At 37.5% G+C, this 14474-nt stretch overlaps 2 protein-coding genes across 5 annotated transcripts; both read right to left on the reverse strand.

Annotated features, from left to right (window-relative positions):
- Positions 1 to 513: 513 nt before the first annotated feature.
- Positions 514 to 2937, reverse strand: ankrd39 (ankyrin repeat domain 39). 4 transcript variants are annotated; one of them, XM_057356137.1, is made up of 5 exons: positions 2864 to 2937; positions 2356 to 2472; positions 1853 to 1956; positions 1549 to 1752; positions 514 to 1417 (listed from the first exon to the last, which is right to left on the reverse strand). In XM_057356137.1, exons 2-5 carry the CDS (start codon positions 2444 to 2446, stop codon positions 1241 to 1243), a joined length of 576 nt encoding a protein of 191 aa, XP_057212120.1. In that variant the 5' UTR covers positions 2447 to 2472; positions 2864 to 2937; the 3' UTR covers positions 514 to 1240. The 4 variants fall into 4 exon arrangements, with proteins under 4 accessions (XP_057212120.1, XP_057212118.1, XP_057212121.1 ...); XM_057356135.1 differs by having other exon boundaries at positions 2844 to 2895; XM_057356138.1 differs by lacking the exon at positions 2864 to 2937 and adding an exon at positions 2679 to 2830.
- Positions 2938 to 3793: 856 nt separating this feature from the next.
- kctd9a (potassium channel tetramerization domain containing 9a) lies at positions 3794 to 9669 on the reverse strand. Its single transcript, XM_057356132.1, has 12 exons — positions 9477 to 9669; positions 8861 to 8982; positions 8570 to 8613; positions 8379 to 8475; positions 8122 to 8180; positions 7914 to 8042; positions 7260 to 7327; positions 7079 to 7174; positions 6843 to 6992; positions 6311 to 6416; positions 6037 to 6170; positions 3794 to 5439 (listed from the first exon to the last, which is right to left on the reverse strand). The coding sequence occupies exons 1-12, from the start codon at positions 9522 to 9524 to the stop codon at positions 5323 to 5325; spliced, it is 1170 nt and encodes a 389-aa protein (XP_057212115.1). The 5' UTR covers positions 9525 to 9669; the 3' UTR covers positions 3794 to 5322.
- Positions 9670 to 14474: the final 4805 nt, after the last annotated feature.

Consider the following 14474-nt stretch of genomic DNA (forward strand, 5'->3'; position numbering starts at 1 on the left):
TACAAATGTATAATTTATAAAATATTTAAGCTTATCAGAGGCAGCAGTCCTGAATTTTCCTATAGAGTGCAGCATTAATACGGAATTAACACCCTCTAATGGAGACTTTAGAAACTACAGGCATAATTTAGCCCCAAAAGCTCTAGTCAAGGGATAGTTTGTCCAAAAACAAAACTTTCCTCATCATTTATTCACTACCATGTCATTCTATAACTTACTTTCCTCAGTGCAACATACATGGAGATATGAAAAATGTCTCAGAGATTTTGTGTCCGTGCGATTGAACTTGAAATGGTTAGTTCACCCAAAAATGAAAATTCTGTCATTATTTACTCACCCGGAGGTTGTTCCAAACCTGTATAAATGTCTTTGTTCTGCTAAACACAAAGGAAGATATTTGTAAGAATGTCAGTAACTAAACAGATCTCAACCCCCATTTACTGCCATAGTAGGGAAATGGGGGATAAGATCTGTAAGGTCACTGACATTCTTAAAAATATCTTCTTTTGTGTTTAGCAGAACAAAGAAATGTATACAGGTTTTGAGTAAATGATGAGAGAATTTACATTTTTGGGTGAACTATCGCTTTAAGGGGGACCCAGTGTTATTTTTCAGAATTTTCAGTTTTGGGTGAAGTCCATTTCATACTTGAAGAGCCTTTTTATTTTCATAAAATCAGAATGAACCAGACAACCTTTAAGATTTTAGATTTAGATTCAATTTATTGTCATTGCACATGTACAAGGCAACGAAATGTGACCTCTGCATTTAACCCATACAGAGAGTAGTGAGCACACGTACCCCCGGAGCAGTGGGCAGCTATCACTACAGCACCCGGGGAGCAAGTAGGGGTAAGGTGCCTTGCTCAAGGGCACCTCAGTTGTTACCCGCCGGCCCTGGGAATCGAACCGGCAACCTTCTGGTCATGAGTCCGACTCTCTAACCATTAGGCCACAACTGCCCTGTTGTTGTTAAGTTGCTGCCATTATAGAAATTAGCTTTTTCCATAGAATTTTGTTGTTACACCATCTAACCAGTCAAACCTTGAATGACATGGTCACTCCATTCAAAGGAAATTTTAAAGCATAAGCCACCTAGCTGAATGTGCCATCTCTTTAAGCCCTTTCGCTCATTCAGCGATAAAGGCAAAAGTCTCACTTCACAAGAGAAGCTTAGGTGATCTCAATGTCCAAAAACATAGCCTTGATAAGCTTCCTCTTTTATGGGTATGCCTAAGGCATTAACATAATAGACTGTGGGTTAGATCAGGTCGTGGTGGTCTCAAAAACTCCCAAAACATGTTGTGTTCCGGGCAGACATCAAAAGGAATGTGAGATCTTTTATCCTTCTGACTTCGCAAGACTGGAAAACGGTTCACCAACAGCTCACAAACCTCAAGATGCTTCTGCTCAGCAGCCTGTGTGCACATACAAATGATGACAAACCCACAAAGTTGACTAAAAATCTACTATGGATACATACAAGTGTAAACAAGGTCTACATCAAATAAAAAAATACTCAAAATTGAAATGAAAGGTTGATCGGTACCTTATGAAGTGGCGTAGTTCCATCATCATCGGTCAGGTGTGGATCGGCCCCACGGTCTAACAACACCTTGACCACTCTAACATGACCACAGTAAGCTGACCTGTGAAGAGGGGTTGCTCCACCACGGGTCTGGGCATTAACACAAGCTCCACAGTCCAGAAGTAACATGCACACAGACAGGTGACCTGCTCGACCAGCATAGTGCTTGTATGATAATGAAGGAAAAGATGACAAGTTATTCATCTACACTTTTTTAGTACACACAATTGTAATATAAAATCTTGTGGTAAATTACACAACAAACCAAAGCAGTGTAGTGTGACTGGTCCCTCAAATTTGGATCAATCCCCTTTCTAAGAAACGACCTGACCTTCTCAAGATCTCCATCTAGAGCAGCCGACCAAATACCTACAAGAAAACAATTAGTTTGAAACCCTTATATTGGGTAATTATAAATATACGTCTATATTTATACATTCACACACCGCACACATGTCTGGTTTACTACCTCCGTGGGGACAGTCCATAGGCGTAATGTTATTTATACTGTACAAACTGTATATTTTATCATCTCCCCCTAAACCTAAAGATCATAGAAAACTTTTTGCATGTTTACATTTTTTTTTAAATATTGTTCTGTACAATTTATAAGCTTTTTTGCCCGTGGGGACCTCAATTTTTATCCCCATGTGTTGGTGTGCGTTCAGGTTTAGGTCATGACATGACATGGACATGATATGAAACATGTCCACGCGCACGCACACAGATAAAGACAGAGCATGAAGACACAGCATGAAGGCGATGTACCTCTTTCAAACTCCATCTCATCCAGGGTTTGGTGAACGCTTGGTGCTGAGCGATGGGCGCTACATGCGCATTGAGTCACGTGCGAATCCATCTTAAAATGCTATTTATTACACAACACTGTAATATATAAAGTAAAGTGTTAGCACAACTATTTGCATAAGTGAAAACACGTGCTCTTATTTTGTATTAACTAAATAGTAAAGCAAACAAATATGCAACAAAAACATGTCAATGTCTGCGTCATATGAGTAAACTAACGAATCTTAAACAGCCACCAACCACCTAGTATTTCTTTATTAGAATCGTATATAAACACCCGTTACCTGCACTTAACATAACATTACAGGCTACAAATTAAGAAAAAAAAAAAATTATGTCATTGCAGACTAAGATGCATAATAATATAACTTGATATAACTAAAATATAAAGAAAATTATGAAAATTATTTTCATAATATTTAAAGCCTCTATATATAAAGACGTAATACCTAATATATATAAACGTTACCTCCTGCACATGAGCTAAAAACAAACGCAGAGTGACGTGTGAAGCTACTGCATACTACAAAGCAGAGTCCTTTCAAAATAAAAGTCCGCTTCTCCGTCAAATGAATGCCAATACAAATATTTACAAAGGTCCACCTGATTTGTTCCAGGAGTGTCCAATGTCGGTCCTGGAGGGCCACTGTCCTGCAGAGTTTAGCTCCACACACCTGTTTGGAAGTTTCTAGTCTGCTTTGTGAGACCTTGATTAGCTGTTCAGGTGTGTTTGATTAGGATTGAAGCTAAACTTTGCAGGACACCGGCCCTCCAGGACTGACTTTGGACACCCCGTACAGTTGGTGTTTGCTTGCTGTAGGCTAAACAAAAAAAATCTGTAATTAAAATGTTTTCAGTGTCGTGGTTACATGTCCAAACAACTCCAGCACCATTCTAAGGGTTTTAAAAGATTAATCATGCTGTTTTAAAGTATTTTTCTAAACAAAACAACAGGTCATTAAAAATTGTGGTCTCCAAAAAATGTATTTGCAAAAGAGGTGAAAATAAAATTAATTCAGACACTTAATAATAATTATTTACTGTAGTCATGTTTCATAAGCACTTTTTTGTTGCTGGTTCACAGGACCATGTCAAGACAGAAGGTTAAACTAACGAAAAATAACCACATTAAAGCAAATCTGTCAGAAAGCATAATAGCAACCAATCTATAATATAATAAAGAGGAGACTAATATGGATAGAGTTAAAGGTTTTGTGTTTCAATGCTTTGAAATAGATAAAAAGATTAAAATAAAAATAGAGTAAATTGGGTAAGTTCCTGAATGCTGCTGAAAGGCACAGCACATAGCCTATATATGTAGTATAAGTGTTTATATTATGATTTATGATGCGTAATAGAAATCCAAACACAAGTAAACAAAGAGTCAAAAGCAGTTTGATTATAACAGTCTATTTATGGAAATACACTTCTGCAATAGAGTGAGTGCAAGAAAGGCAAGGAGAGAATAGGGTCCTCACCTTATACACAAATACAGCCTGATACATAAATAAATAGCTTGCACCCTTTCATCAAGGGTCTGATATACATAGAGGATCACACTTAAAGTGCAAAGTCTAGTTTGATTGCCTTCATTTAACAAGATTGATGGTACCTAACAATTCAAAATGAAAAAAAAAAAAACAGCACGTTATGTAAGAAGTGTAATTTCTGACTGAGATGGGTGCAGCAAATAATCCAGGTGAGATGATAATAAAGTCTATAATGCGATCGATATTTGTGAAAAACTAAGACCTAAATTGCATATAATAAATGTGCTTAAATTGTCTCATGTATAAATAAGAGCTAAATTTGTTATAAAGACTTGACAGTAGCTTTGGATATGAGTGCACAATGTCAGGTCCTAATTAAGTGCTTGTCAGATTAAATATTGAGAAATTACATGATTACAAGGACAAATTCAATATGATAACCACCATGTAAGGAAGCACTGGAGTTGAAAATGAAACAAAAAACATCACTTTTTGGTATGGATGAACAACAGTTGGTCACGTCAACTTCAACAATTAAAAACAATATTGAATAAAAAAGTGGGAGTGAAAGCTAAAGAGTAAGTGGCAAACATAACATACTGTACACACACAGATAATATAAAGATAATATAAACCAGCATATCGACACCATTGGTTAATTATTGTGCATATTAACCTATGGCTATTACACAGTTACCAAAGGATTAAAACGTTTGAAAGTGTTGCCAAAATGTGACAACATTTGGTTTGTATTTGGTTGAAGTCTCTGCATGGATTTAAAAGAAATTTCAAGTGAACTGAAACAAAATATAGAATGGGCGACATGGGAGGAAGATTAAACAACGAACACCAAAACAAACAACTTTGTGTAAATATGAAAAGATGATATGTAAGAGCTTTGTGTTTATGTTGCATATTTGAAACCAGACCTGTATGAGATATGATTAAGGTATTTTCCATTATTCAGATATTGTATATACAAATGCTACTATGAGTATGTATTTTTTGCTGTATGCTGTGCAACAAAGGCAACAATAAGCCTTTAAAGCCATTGCCTAAATTATGCAATATATATTTTTGGTTGTATTCACCGACTGAAATGTTGACTTCATCATCTAGGAGCACAAAACTTATACATTCACTAAGACAAACTCAAAGCATATTAAAACTTAAAATACAACTTAAAAGCAATGGGTTTGGTTGACCTTTGATCAAATTCTATATATTTGGAATTTCTAAAAGCTTTTGCCATTTTGACTATAGACCCTGGATGTGCATTAGTGCATGAGGGTAAAGTTAAAATATAAGGGGCTGGGCAAATCAAGTGCTAGTATTGTATTGCATACGGTTCCACAGGAGCGTGAAACAGGAAGTTGGGGAGGGGGGTGCTATGAACAGCTGGCTGGTAAGGTTGTTGGACAGGGAGCATTCTAATTGGTTATCTCACACTTTGGGACATGTGCAGTGGAGTCAGCATCTCCTCAAAAATGGCTCCTTTCACATTTGAGCCACGCAGGTTGGCTTCCTGTAGATCACAGCCCGAGAGATCACAGTTCTGCACAAGAACAAAGATGCTATTATTGTACATTTGAAAATGTTAGTGGTTTAAGAAATTTGCATTTACTTATAGCTATCATGTTCTTAAATATCAAAAAGCGATCATTTCTTTAATATTACGAGAAACTATTTAAAGACGTTTCAGCGGCAACAACACAAACAAATGTTATGTGGCCCAGTAAACCTCCGCGAAGGATCAATAACTGTTGAGTAGTTTTAATTTAATTTAAATCAATTAAAATCTACAATAAAATATTGATATAAATTAATACTACTATTAATTAAATTAAAAAATGAATTATTATAACAACGTCATGAAATATACAGCGCATAGCAAACACAATTCATGGTTGGCAAAGCCTCTCACAACAAGATGCACATTCCTTGCAAACATCCGGTGCAGTAAAAATTATATAAATAATAAATAATATAATAAATATTAACCAGGCAGAATTTGAGTCATGTTAATGACACACTTTTATGTATCCGTGTCTTGCTTTTTTTGTAATTTGTTTGGTCTGAAAGGACCAAAAGAAACCCAGGCCAGGTGTGAAAACTTCTAGTTTTTTAAACATTCCTTTATATATTTTCTTACCTCAAGATCTGTGCCTGCTAATGTAGCACCACGCAGGTTACAGTTTTTTAGCTTGGCATTCTTCAGTGTAGCCACACGCAGATTTATCCCCGTCATCTGACTGCCCTCCATGTCAACGCCTTTCAGATTAGCACCTATAGAACATGAAGAATAGAATTATTATCAGATTACAAACAAGTACATTAGATATATCAACAATGTTTGGCAATGAAACTGTGGCAAGTTATTTTGTTTACTAAGGATATGAACAAGTGTTGCTGTATAGTGGTTTTACCCTCCAGATTGGCCTTGAGCCCAGACGGATCCTCAAAATTGCATCCTTTCAGAGACGCTCCTTCTGCATTGGAGCAGAGCATCTTCACACCCTGAAGATTAGCACCCTGAAGCACGTGATGTTGGTATGTCAGAATATCTCAAAAGCACAGTTCACCCAAACATTAAAATACTCTCATTATCTGATTTTTTTATAATACACAGAAAATACCAAAATGGAAAGAAAGGAGAGAGAGAAAGAGAGAGAGAGAGAGAGAGAGAGAGAGAGAGAGAGAGAGAGAGAGAGAGAGAGAGAGAGAGAGAGAGAGAGAGAGAGAGGGAAAAGGAGGAGAACGAGAGAGAACGTGAGGGAGCGAAGGGAATGAAGAGGAAGGGAGAGGAGAAAGAAAGAAAGAAAGAAAAAGAAAGAAAGAAAGAAAAAGAAAGAGAAAGAAAGAAAGAAAGAAAGAAAGAAAGAAAGAAAGAAAGAAAGAAAGAAAGAAAGAAAGAAAGAAAGAAAGAAAGAAAGAAAGAAAGAAAGATGTTCATCTCACATCCAGGTTGGCTCCCGATAGGTCTGCTCTCTCCAGGTTTGAGCAGCACAGGTTTGCATAGGTGAGATTACAACGACTCAGATTTGCCATTTTAAAATTAATATAGCGCAAATCAAGCCGTGAAAGATCAGCTCCACTAAAATTCAGACCCTGTGAATGGAAAAAAAAAAACATGAAAAGAGAAACACCATTAACCCATGAAACCATGACTGAACAATTCAAAACGCATGTCCTACCTGACAGCGGAGCTCTGATTTGGTCGGTGTAGCCAGTAGAAATCGAACAAACTCCTTCCGGGAAAGTGGAGAGTGATCTTCAGGTGGATGTGAATTCTGTTTTAAAACCACAAATAAACAAACAATAAAAACATTTACACAAATATGAAAGAAAACATTTCAAACATTCCCATTCTGTTACCTTTATGGCGACTTCTAGCTGTTCAGCCAACTGCTCTATTCCAAAGAATCGAGCTTCTTCCAGCACTCCTAAAAACATAAAAATAATTCATTAGCTAAAGAATATCACTGATGTAGGATAAAACACGATATTAGAGAACATTTCAATATAACATTTTTAAAAGCAATGTGTTATTAAATATTTATATTAAGTTATAATATGCCTAATTAATTATGATATTAACACCCTTTGATCATTTTTCTCCTCTGTGGTACACAAAAGGAGATATGCCATTTACTTTCATTTCATTTTTTAAAGAATAACCCTTTAATGACATTATTTCATATAATATGGCATTTCACAAAGATGACTGGCAAGCACGTTTTTTTTGCTGCAAGTTCCATAAAGTGCACATGTAATGTCCTTAAAATGTGACATAATAAACAATATTACATGGTGAAAGATTTATCCGTTGCGGCTTAAATATTAGTGTCATCCCTGAAAATGTATACCTAATGTGTATTATTGTAACTGCATTTTCATGAAATAATTAAAGCGCCTGATGTCATAGAATATAGTGATTTTACCAAGCCCAAAACTTATTAAGCAGTAAATTAAGCCGATAAATGAAACAAGTCTTGTCCATCAGAGAATGCCATAGGTGGTCTTACTCACCGAGTATGTTTATTCCTTCATTGACAATGATCTGGCCGTGCCTTAGGTAATTCAGGATGGGTTCAAAGTACTCTGGGCTGCGGTCAATGAGGTAAGACCCTCGTTCATCCTGCTTATTACCCCAAACATCTGCATAACGGAGAAAAGAATTCAACTTTATACTCCAAGTCTGAATTAGTCAGTGTCATTACAGTTAAACTACACATACCTTTCTCTCTAAACATGTGTGCCAGCATACAGTCAGGCTCCTTACTCACAAGAGTACTCCTTCAACAATATGAAACATGTTAAATAAATAATAAAAGTTGAATGTATAACTTATCAATATATCATAATTTTATGAGTAATCATTTGACCTACAGTATACTTGTATTGCTTTATTTTTTTATTTATATAACACTGATACTGATTTTAATGATATAAGTTTTTAAGCAAATATGACAGCAAACCAGCTCATATGATTACCTAGTCGTCGTAAAAAGCCGCCCACCAATATTCAGCGTTAGCCAATCGGTGTGCGAACCTGAGTTGTCATCTGATGTCTTGCTATCGCTCTGGGGATCTAAAACATAAGCAGTGATACTATCACACACTGCTTTATTGTTAAACAAGATAAATCACATCTGAACTATGAAAGAGATTGAAAAACCACTCACTTATGAAAGCATCTCCCTCTGACACATATAGCACATCATCATCTCTGTAATATAACATATACACAATTATTAACCATGACATTTTATCACATGACATCTTATTTGCCGATTTCCCTTAAGAAACAAGTACAAAGCTCAATGTGACCTTTGTTAGCTCTCTTGTTTATTAATGCTGAGCTCATGGTGGTACAGAATAACACAGAGAGGTGTGATTTTCCATTATGCCCCATTGTGACAGCTCGCTCTCCTGAAGTGCGCATGAAGAATTTCACAATGTCAAAAGAATCTCACCTGATGAGGGCAATGTCATCTATGAGGCCACCTTTCCCATTATATAAATTACAAGCCCTTATTCCCAATTTATTGCTGGCGACTGTCAAAAGATCGGACAAAGTCCCATAAACAGCTACAACCTGCAAAAGAAATCATGGAGCAACTCATATTTGCACTACATTGACAAGTTTTCTGGACTAATAAAGCATAAGGATGTTTGGTTTATTGAATATTTAAACACATAAAAAAAGATATTATTAAATTAACTCAAATATAAAAATATATAAGAAAGTATTTAACACAAATAATGTATATAAAACTACACTGCGTAATAAGTTTAAACAAAGACAATACAATAAGAATCTTTTAAACAAGATCCATTAAAATAACAATGCTATAATAACATTAAAGCACCAACCATTACGCTTTAATCTGGCCTTAAACCTTAAACATCAAGTGCTTTATCACAACTCAAAGGGTTAGACCTACGTGATATCTAATCGCCTGCTGTATCTTTAGTAAATAAAGTGAGATAAAGGCATAGAAATGCTTCATGCCTTTAACAGGACCTCAGTGCCCGATCACACTTACTGGAGTTCGGCAGGCTAAACGTGGACTGCGTGTATGCACTCACCTTGCCATTTTTGGAGGTTCCGTTGACAAAAAGCGTCACCCTGCGCATGCTTTGTTTAAACTAACTGAACGTATTGCCTGTACAGCGAATAATAAATAAATAGATTGTTAACTTATCTATGTATTAAACTAATACCTAAGTAAAAGGAGGAGGAAGAACCAACCTAGCTACATTGTATCAAGATGACGAAGTAGCTGTCCAATCAAAATGCGAGCACTGCGGCGGGCCTCGTAGACGGACCAATCACAGGACACGTTTTACAGACTGGGCCTCTAGTTCGGACCAATCAGACACAATTGTGGTGTAATTTTTTATGTTAAACTTGCCTTGTAAGAATGGAATTTTGACGCAAGGGAAATGATTATTTCACTGACTGTAAGCTGATCTGGTCAGTCTCATTTACTGTAAAACGGTAAACTCATAGGAGTTCTATAAACGGCCTGTAAACAAACTTTGAAGACGATATGCAATAAATAAAATCCAAAAATGTTATTTTTATGGAATAATAATTTTTTTACAAAATAATGTTAGAAAAACGATTTATGAATAAAAAAATATAATGTTCAAATACTTTTCGATGATACGCATATTTTGTGTAGCACCTAGGTAGTGTACCCATTTCTACACTAGATGGCGGAGTAGAACACAAATATTTGACATAATCTGGCATTCCAAGAGTTCCCATTTCAAAGTCTTTGCTCGTGTTATTGTTTTCCATCTGACATCTTGCATGTAGGTCAAAATTGATCAGAATTACAAAATACTTTTCCTGAATTAAGTTACAGTATATTTTAACTCTGACAGTCTTTACAGGGAAACCTTACAGTTCTGTGTTTTGTATTTTATAATATTTATACACCTAAATGTATCGCGATATGAACTTCTTAATACCAGGGGCGTCGCTAGACCCCCTTTGCCCAGTATAAATCTGCTGTGCCCCAGTATAAATTTCAAGTTTAAGTTTTAACAATTTACTTTGTCAGTGTTATCATTTACATTGATAACAGCGGCAAAAACGGATCTACTGTATATGCAACGTAGTAACCTAATTCACTCTTGTAAAAGCGATGCAGTCGCGCTCTTTAACCGGTCCGAAAACACAAACTCGTGCCGTATTTTCTCGCGGAAATATATGTCCGTGCGCGTCTGTGTGTTCCTTCCAACTGCAAAGCACGCAGCTGCGCAGCGCACACGCAGGCGCGCAAGGGTGACGACACGCTACTGATGTACGCTATGAAAACATGACGAAACTAAAGTAAGTTTCTAAATAATATCGATCATGTTATTTTGACTCGATCATTAATGGCCCCTGTAGATGGACATCAGAATTTGTTTGTACAAAGCAAGAAAATGGAAGCAGTAAGGAGATGATGAGTTTGAGGGAGGTAAGACTTGATAAACAAACTACTGTACATCCCCAGCCAGTCTAGCGGAAAATGTCTCGGGAAAACTTTTGCCAAGTCTGTAAAATTGCATTGTTGCTTAGAAAAACATTTGTGTTCTGTACTTGCAGAAATTAAATTTATATTTAACTTGCTAGCTCTAGTTTAGGACATTACATAAACAGTTGGCAGTAAATATGGCTGAGTGCTATTATGGCTATGTAAATATGGCTATGTGCTATTATAGGCAGTACAGTTTAATGCAGTAGCCTATAGTTGGTTAAAAATGAACCAACTTCGTTTGGACTTGACTGTGAAGAAAATTTAGGTTTTTTTAAGATAAAAAATGCTCTTTATATTAGTTGGAGCCATAAAATGACTGGTTTCTTGAAATACTGTAATTGTAAATTCTTGAAAAGATGTAATTATTCATTATTATCATTGTGTAATGAATGCATATGTGCAAGAAAAAAATTCTCTCAGCGTTCATTATTTCCATACAGTGGAAATAATGGTTCATACAGTGCATGCAACCATGTTAATAAAGTTACTTTAATATAACTAATATAAGATACTTTAACATTTTTAAATACATAATGTTTACCTTCCCCAGTATTGTTGCACTGTAGGATTAGTGGTTTAAGCAAGGGAAGTTTGTAGTGCATTGTGTTGCATACTTCTTGCACACAGCAGGGTTTTAAGAAAAAAGTGATAGAAAAAGTCATGGGGGCCTGTGTAGAGCTTTAGGTCTAGCAACGCCCCTGCTTAATACCTTCTCTAATGGTTTATATACAACTGCAATAAACATATTTGTATAGCATAATTGTTTACCAACAACTAGCATATAATTCTCTAGAACCCAATATCAAGCTATAGTAATAAAATCTTGTTCCACTTAAGTGAAAAATAATATCATTACTTGGCCAGCATAGGCTATGTGTTTGCCCTACTAATAAACGTAAACTGAAGCATTGATAAAATATGTCAAACAACAAGGAAGCAAGTGATAATATCCTGCTTACAGATGACTGATTCCTACATGGTGGCTACAATCTTATCTTTTGTAAAAAGGCTGTTTTCCAAAAGTCCCATCATGTCTGTATATAACTGCCCACATGCTCTGCAAACACACGGACCGGTTATCATTTTTCTTGCAGACTGCTGTTGACACAATGTGTTCCAGTTTTCGGGAAGTTTCCAATTCTCTCTCTGGATTTTCATTCTGGCTTTTTTGGACAAGGGCATTACAGTAATGTAATTCTACCTCCCATAGACGGTTTAAGCGGCAATAGAGGGTATGCATTGACGTCACTTTCCCACGTGCACATGTCGGGATACTCCCTGGGACACACTTCCCTGGTTGGCAAAACACCCAGCAAAATGGCTGAGGAGAATAGGAGAAACAAAGAAACCGGGACTTAAACACGCCATTATTTGCTGAAATTACAAGAAGCTGGACTCGACGGTGATCCTTACGACTTCTCTATGACTTACAAAGGAATCTGGTGTTCATGGACACTGATATGTTGTGCGGAATTGCGTTTCCTGATGTTGTAGCAGTCATTTTGCTGAGTGTTTTGCCTCCCACGGTGGCGTGTTTCATCCGGCGTGCTCATGTGGTGTTCACGTGGTAAAGTGACGACACGTCCATACCCTCCATAACATAAACAAACAATAGGCTTGTTCGAGTTCACCCATACTAGCTTGCCACCGACTGGCGAGATCAGCCGGTTGTAGGCGGGTAAAAAGACGGCCGTCAGGTCGGACACTTCTTGCTTCCCGTAGGGAGCTGAACCTACAGCAGACCATGGGATATTCATTTCTTTATCACGGATTAAGTGAATATGATAGGACTACCTATTTTTTGCATTAACATCAGTACAATAAACATAAAATGTGATGCAAAAATCAAATTTGTGAGTATAATCGTAACCGAGTGTGTCAGAATAAACACGCAACACATGTCAACACAGAATGAACATTCTGGCCAATGAGAATAAAGTGTGTCGTCATCAAGACTTTCGCAGCCGATTTTGAGCAACTGCATGGCCTGACCTAGGCAGCTGGTCTCGTTTTGCTCTCGCGGTACTTTAATGGCACATGTGATCTTAAGGCGGCTGCAGCGCCAATCAACGTCGGACAAATTGTCTAACCAGAATGCATTGCTGTTGTCAGGTGGCTGCAGATTCTTGCGGCACCGCATGAAGTCTTGATGCAGTGCCGCAAGATCCGACAGGGGGATGACATTAAAGTACCGCAAGAGCGATATATATGTTTTTTTTAATGTACTTTGTTGTCATCAGCCTGTCGGATCTTGCGGCGCCGCATCAAGTTGAACAAGTCTAACGTATCTTCCGGTAGACCTCAATCTTGTGGCCTGTAACAAAGCCGGTTTCAGTTTTTACCCAGGTAAGTTCGCGTTTAATTTGAGCATACTCCGAGTTTTCGGGCTCAAGAAGGTGGATTGGTTTTGAGCGGGTTTCGTCGCCTGGTAACTTAGGCTACACGGCTGACCTGCTCCGGAGCAGGTTTTATTCTGGGTTAGAGATCGCAAACCAAAACTGGACCAATCAGCTCTGAGAAAAGTGACGTATATCTGACGCAGTGAAGCCACTCCCCATGTATCTCTCGCTCCAAATTAAAAAAAAAAAGACGCGGTGCCTCGTCTTCCAACAGCCCCAAAAGGGCTCATTTGACACCCATTTTCATCTCTCCACTGGCTACCGGTTGAAGTCAGTATCAGATTCAAGTCACTAATGCTTGTCTACAGGACTATCCCTGGATCTGCACCGGCATTCTTTCACACCCTCCTACACTCCTACACCCCATCAAGAACCCTGCATTCAGCAAACGAGCGGCATCTTGTATTGCCTTCTCAAAAGGGCAGTAAATTGCTTTCCCGCTCATTATCCTTCACAACTCCTTCCTGGTGGAACATTATTCCTAACTCAGTCCAGTCAACCACATCTCTCACAACATTCAAAAAACTACTTAAAACCCATCTCTTCTGTGAATACTTGACAGACAAATGAGACACTAACCCTCTCTCTTTCTCTCGACAGGTATTGGTCTGGCTTTTGCTGAAACTAGTAACTTTGTATTAGCACCTATTGTATTATTGCTCCTGTATGACATATGGCTTATTGCTCCCTGAACTCTCTGTAAGTCGCTTTGGATAAAAGCATCTGCTAAATGACTAAATGTAAATGTAGTCAATCAAACTGATGATGCTTTCCATGTTCCGTGTGATTGGCTATTTGCCGCACGTGTCACACTTTTCTCTGGATCAAACCGGAGTTGACCGAGAACGTTTATACCAAGCGTTGTGCTATACAGCTGAACCTGATCTAAACCAGGTTGGGTTTGTCCGGTTTTGTCAACTCAACACTTACTCTGCAACTCAGTGTTTGTTTACCTCGCTTTGTGATACAGGCCACAGTACCTCAGAGATGACGTATTTTTGTAGGCTAACCCGGAAGCAAGCACCGCGCTGGTGCCCTCGACGGAAAGCCTATGCATTTTTCTCATAGACTTTTGGAAGATCGCAAAAAATAAGATAAACGGTTTATGATGTTTACACGTTTTATCTATCAAGATAATCTTTACAAATTAACAC

The sequence above is a fragment of the Triplophysa rosa genome, linkage group LG17 (assembly GCF_024868665.1).
Source record: "Triplophysa rosa linkage group LG17, Trosa_1v2, whole genome shotgun sequence".
In the NCBI taxonomy this organism is placed as follows: Eukaryota; Metazoa; Chordata; class Actinopteri; order Cypriniformes; family Nemacheilidae; genus Triplophysa; species Triplophysa rosa.

What these genes read in the sequence shown, in the direction of transcription:
- ankrd39 (XM_057356137.1), bottom strand. Translation starts at nt 2,446, where the DNA reads ATGGATTCGCACGTGACTCAATGCGCATGTAGCGCCCATCGCTCAGCA. An exon ending in AGTCACACTACACTGCTTTG is followed by an intron (nt 1,753 to 1,852) that starts GTTTGTTGTGTA and finishes TTATCATACAAG; the next exon opens with CACTATGCTGGTCGAGCAGG. An exon ending in GAACTACGCCACTTCATAAG is followed by an intron (nt 1,418 to 1,548) that starts GTACCGATCAAC and finishes ATGTGCACACAG; the next exon opens with GCTGCTGAGCAGAAGCATCT.
- kctd9a (XM_057356132.1), bottom strand. Translation starts at nt 9,524, where the DNA reads ATGCGCAGGGTGACGCTTTTTGTCAACGGAACCTCCAAAAATGGCAAG. An exon ending in GAACCTCCAAAAATGGCAAG is followed by an intron (nt 8,983 to 9,476) that starts GTGAGTGCATAC and finishes TTTCTTTTGCAG; the next exon opens with GTTGTAGCTGTTTATGGGAC. An exon ending in TAGCAGGCACAGATCTTGAG is followed by an intron (nt 5,440 to 6,036) that starts GTAAGAAAATAT and finishes GTTCTTGTGCAG; the next exon opens with AACTGTGATCTCTCGGGCTG.